The 6,230-nt window shown below is 42.9% G+C and overlaps 1 protein-coding gene across 1 annotated transcript; it reads left to right on the plus strand.

Moving 5' to 3' along the window:
* The first annotated feature begins 246 nt into the window (after nucleotides 1–246).
* Nucleotides 247–4,930, plus strand: SARC_08311 (hypothetical protein). Its single transcript, XM_014297722.1, has 3 exons — nucleotides 247–427; nucleotides 971–1,076; nucleotides 1,238–4,930. The coding sequence occupies exons 1-3, from the start codon at nucleotides 404–406 to the stop codon at nucleotides 4,891–4,893; spliced, it is 3,786 nt and encodes a 1,261-aa protein (XP_014153197.1). The 5' UTR covers nucleotides 247–403; the 3' UTR covers nucleotides 4,894–4,930.
* Nucleotides 4,931–6,230: the final 1,300 nt, after the last annotated feature.

Genomic DNA, 6,230 nt, shown 5'->3' on the forward strand with positions numbered 1-6,230 from the left:
GAGTTATAAATGTACTCATTGAAAGTTTGGAGCCGTTACACGCTTATGGCCTTATACAGTACTCTTTTTTTTTTGCGAGTTTGCGACAATTTTTAGAACATTTTTTAGAAAATTTCGATATTGCGCAGTATTGTTTTTAGAAAATTTTGAGAATGCGTATTTCACAATCAGTTTCTGAGCCATCCCTTTTTGACTAAAACCCTCCTACTTGGCATAAGACGGTTCATAATATAAAATATCTAGAATAGTCGACAACACTATTTGAGGGGTTTTATGTAATCACATAGCCAAGTAGATTGATATATACAAACAACCTTCACAAGAACAAACATACATGAGTTTATGCGGAAACACATACGTATAGCTGAATTTTAAATACTTATCGAACATTCAAGCTGATGATATGGCTAGTAGACAGAAAAAAGAGGTATACACATACGAAAGATGGGCTTTTGTGCGAATATATTTTACTGTTTGTGTGAAGGGGTGACTAACGTTTTGTCTGAATTTCATTTCTGGGAATGTAGGACAAGGTTATTGCGTAAATGTAAGAGCAATTGGATCTATTGTACTTTTGTACCCTCATTTTACAGTGAACTATATCCATGACATTAGTTATCTACCTTGTGGACGTCTTCACTAACGCTTGTGTGTTGTGTCTTGACGTGTTTACACACTCCTTAATATTATATTTAAAAAAGTTTGCGCATTGTTTGTATCATGTGTTCGTTCATATGGGGTCTAATATGGTCAATGTTGCAAGGGGGGTTCGCCTGCAATTATCGAGTCTAGTTGTCGACTTGCTGTCCCTTCCAGTGTGCTTTTGAGGATATAATTTTCAAGTTATAGAATAACTAAGTAGTATTCATCGCACTGGTGTAGCCCATCGCGTGTCTGACCTAAATTTCTATGTTTCTGCGTCGGTCTCATATAACATCTTTCTTCAATCATAAAAACTACCGATTCTCAGTGCAAGGGCGGCGGAAACGCAACTGCAATGCCACGGACACAGAGAGTGATCGATACGGGCCAGATCCATACAACCCAGAAGGGTCAGATAGTTCCAAACCTTGCGAGTAAGTTGAGATTTCAATATTTGTTGTCACATGTGATATCTATTGAGTTAAACTAGATATGGCAACCAATTTTTGAGTAGGAACTGATTTGCACGGGAACTGGTTTGTGGTGCATTTGATGTCCATATTGTATACTGATTATTAACCGTCTCGAAATGCAGATTCTATGAAGCGTAATGGAATTGGAACTGTCAGGCGCACATCCACACCACCTACAGTGCCACATCAGTCTTCGAGCATCAAGTGTAGACAAGTTTCAAATGGCTTTTTAAGTTCGAATACACAAATAGTTGACGATGTGAGTACGGACGGGTATTCTAATGGCAGTAATAACGAATCTGGTGGTCAGGAAGGAGAGTGCAACGAATCTTCAATCGATGCGGTGGATTCTAGTGGTAGCATGGATGAAAGTGATAGGCAGAATAGAAAGCGAAACAATCGCTCCACCAGTTTCGAAGATTCTGGACGTAGTGCAAATGAGTCGGACAATCGTACGAGGTATCGCAATGGGCGTTCTTTTAGTGTGGAGGATACCAGTAGGAGTACGAACGGAGAGGAGCTCAATGGTTCTTACGCACAAGTTAAGAATCCGACCAAACGAGGTAAAACTCATTTGTCAAAAGAAACCTTCTCTTGCCAATATAAAGGGTGTTCCCTGTCGTATGTATCACATCACTCCAGACAATTGCACTACCGACTCAAACATGACGGTGGTGGTCAAACGGTGAAACCCGCAGACAGTTCGAAGGTCATTGTCACATCAACTGCGGAAACAAAAGCAGTTGATCACCGCAACGTAGCGCAAATTCCACCCAGAACGAAAGGATTGGCCAATAATATGATGATAGCTGTGCAGACGTCGAAGCGGGGTTTGGATTCGAACACTCGCTCAGTTTTGGCCATGGATGAGGGGTTTACACCGCCAGAAAACGAATGGCGGGGGGGGCAGCCACAGCCAAGGATCAAGCAGCTCAGTACTATTGCCAATGGCTTCAATGTCGCGGATGGTACGAACAGTTACAATGATAGATGTAATCTCGACACCAGCACGGGTGAGGGTGAAGGGTCCTCGAATGGGAGCAAAGGGGCTGACCAAGAATTGCCCACTAGCGAGGATGGTAGCATCCACTCTATCGACGCTGCCAACCGAGACAGCAGTCTAAGAACCACGCGACAGCAGAATATGTCGCACAGTTGGGCCAGTCAATATACGATGGATGCTGGGAGATATTCTCGGCCAGATGGTGCCGCTGTCGGCGGTTCGGTTGAGGGCCTGCATCACTCAGATGATCGCACCATTCCGAATGGAAGCCAAGGAGACATGAGCATCAGTTATTATTCTGATAATAGTCGCACGAATGTTTCCGCCATGCGCTGCATCAATGGCGAGTTACGAGGCTCGGAAGGACAACTTTTGACGACAATCGATGGTGTTGTACTTGATATGTCGAAAGTCAATCAAGCGCGCCGACGTCGCAAAAAGTCAGAGCTCAAGCGATCGTTTGCGTGTCTGTACAAGGACTGTAGACGCACGTACGCGTCTAACCACGCTCGACACCTTCACGCCCGTCTGAAGCATAAACATGATGAGCCATTGAGCGATTGTACACAGAGTGTTTCATCTATGGCGACTGCCACGCGGTCAACAACGTACGCACCTAAGAATATTCCAAATCAGGTGAACATCGAGTCGAAAAATTTAGAGAGTCTATCACGACCGATTTCAGTTAAGTCTGAGATGGCGAGTTCAAATCAACCAACTCGGGGCGGGTTACAGACAGGGCCAATATGGAGTGCGGAACAAATTGTGCAGCCTTCACAGCAAAAACAGGGGCAAGGTGGAGCGCCCATGCTTAACGATGGAGGTGTAATGATGAATAGCGCGCACGACATTGGAGGCATGACGGCGACTAATCCTTACTCTCGAATGCAGACACCGTCTCACTCTTGGGTTCAAACTGCGGCACAATCTACACATACACAACTATCACGTCAGCCTACGACTTGCAGCTGCAATGCCGGTTTCGTGAACGTGGGCAATGGGTTCAACAACACTCACCAGATGTGCTCAAACCCCCACGAAGTATGCAGAAGTCGAGATCAAGTTCCGCAACAGGTGTTGCAGTACCCATACCAGCAACAGCAACAGCAGCAACAAATCCATCAAGGACTGCAAGGGGCGCAATGTCACGACGCGTATTGTCAACCAATCGAAGTTGGCATCAAGTCTCGCAAACGACACCGCTCAGCTAATCGATCCCGCTCGGGCCATCGATCGGACTCGCGGATGAATTCTAGGGATGTGGTCCTCGGCACGAGAGATGATCTCTCCACGAGTCGAGAGCAAGAACACGAACCATCATTGTCGCAGATGAGGGGCAATCAGACTTTGGACGTACGTGGAGGTATGCAGGTGCAAAATCCTACTAACTATGGAGTATGCAGCGCCAACTCAGGTCAGCACAGGAGTATAGATAATCTGGCTGTAGATACCTGGCAGACTGATGTGGTGGACTCAAGTCGGCTTAATCAACAGCAGCAGCAATCTATTTCGAATATGCATGGAGAGGCTAGCATGCAGTCTAACCCGCAACCGTCTAACCAATTTGAGTCACGCCCCGCTGTGCAGTCTTGCGACTGTCAAAGTGCATCATGTGGTGGTAACTCTGGCAGCAGCAATACTTATCAGGAGCGAAAGGTGGATGAGGGTTATGTTGCACAACTTGGTAATTACAGTCCATCACATAGCAAGGCTTGGCCTGCTAATGGAGGTCATCTTGGACATCAGCAACAACAGTCCCATATGCAACAGGTATCTCATATGCAGCAATCCTCCCATAAGCAACATAATCCTCGGATTCATCAGACATCCTCCACACAACAATCTTCGCACGAGCAACAGACAAGGGTGGAATTACACGAGCCTTCAAATCTGGAGAGCCGACCCGATATTAACGCATGGGACCAAAACACCAATCTTCCCTTTACTATACCGAAAACTGGAGGCTGTGGGTGTATGGGACATACGCATACTGGTGTGACTACGCATAACGATGGGTCGGTACCAGACGGTCCGTATCAGGTATCGTCTCAGCATGCGCAGTTGAATACAGAGGTAGCATCATCACAAGCTTGTATTAATGGATATGCTAGTACCAATATGTTACCACCAATGACCATGGGTCGCGACAAGCACAAGCGGGCGAGATCTCATGCACATCCGCGCCCAGAAATTGCAGCCGCTGGGCATAAGAAGAAGAAGAAGCGCAGCAAACGCAGTCGGAACGGGCGCCACCATAAACATATGAGCAGTCGTCACTATAATGTTGATGCAGAATATACATCATATGGCGACGCTAATATGCACATGTCGAGGCATACCGGTATCTCTCACAATGCATTGCCGAACGCTTACAACATATATGGAACGCAGAATAGTTCCTCACGCACTGTTGTCCAGTACTCTTCAACTAGTCATGCAGGCCAGATGCCGATTCAGAATATGAATACTTTCATGGGAATGCAAGAGCAGGCGCCGTGTACTACCTCTGAGTTTGTCAGTGATCAGCCCTCTTGTGAACAGAACAACGCACGCGAGATGACCAGTCGAGCTGGTTACATACCATCAGAAAATCAAGGGTGGTATTCGAACGGAAATCAAGACATGAACGGTGACCAACGGTACACTCCTGGATTGAATGCTGATAATAGTGGTCCTTTTGAGGAAAACAACTCTAATTTACGATACAGTAACTACTATGAAGTGGATCAACGCGCACCTTTGGCGTACCAATCCAACGGTGCGTATATGCGGTGAGGTTGATATGATATCTTAAAAAAGAAATATGCGCTCGTTTCTGGAAGTTTTTATTTGGATTTTTCGAGCCAGACTATCATATTTGTGAAATGTTTCAAATAGCTCTGAACAGATTGGTATGGGAGTCCTTTTTTTTTCTTGAAGACTAGGGTATGGTACAAATCGGTTATAGCTTACAACTATTCTAATAACAGGTAGCAAATTTATTATCAACTCGGCTAAGTGATTGTGAGATAGCGAAAGGCCAGACTTTTCACAGACAGATATCTATACTGTTTATAAAACAATAATTGTGTCGAACTTCACGTTAGGCCTACACGTAGCTTTTTTATTCCTATGTCCAAGTTGGTTATTTTACAAAAAATTAAAAAGGTTCAACCGTTTAGGGTTGAAGATAGGATTATTTACGGAAATAGACTGTTGTATTTAGTCATTTAGACTGTCGTAGAGTACACAGCGACAGAACTACAGACTACAAACAAACACTCTTTTAAAAAATAAATATAAAAAGAGTATGCTTTTTTTATAAGAGCGCCCCAATCCCCATGCCCTATCACCCTCCTGGCCAGAGAGAATGACAATCAAAATCCGTTTTTTAAGAGCAAAAGCGTTTAACGTAAACGCTTCTTTATTCGATTTGGGTTCTATTGTATATTTAAAAAAAAAAACTAGGGTATAAATACACTATGTAAAGCTATACACTGTGACTGAGTACATATACAGTATTTATGTGTATTTATACCACCCCCAAAGTATATTTATATATATTTCTAAAAAATTGGTTTGCTTTGATAGTTTCTAGTTTTGTTTCTTTTCTAAAAAATAACAAAAAAACAATATTGTAAAATATGTAGAAAAAACTGAGAAGCGGAACAAAATTATGTTAATTGTTTTTGTTTTTAAAAATAAATATAAGAGTTTAAAAAAAATCTATAAACAGCTTGTTTGATTGAAAACACTCTGGAGAAGCATTCACATATTATTATTGGGCACATAATAGAGTAAAGTCCGATATCGAGTTATCGACGTCTAAGGTACATTGTACAACGAGACAGTAGACAGTTGGCAACAATTGTGAACTCGACAGACTGTTACACTGAGAGACTGATACTTTAGAGTCTGGATTATAGACTGTAGAGAAATAGTTACAATAATAGACTATTTCGTCGTTAGTGTATTTAGTTTTAGACTAATATAAAGTGTAGTCGCGTGGTCTCCTGTGGATAGTAATTCGTGAAACTAGTAGAGTTACTATTTTTCTAAACGAAAAAGAAAAATATAGAAAATGCGACAATGAGATTGTCGAGAGTAAAAGATCGACAGACAAGGAAAACAAT

Source organism: Sphaeroforma arctica, assembly GCF_001186125.1.
Source record: "Sphaeroforma arctica JP610 unplaced genomic scaffold supercont1.735, whole genome shotgun sequence".
Taxonomy (NCBI): Eukaryota; class Ichthyosporea; order Ichthyophonida; genus Sphaeroforma; species Sphaeroforma arctica.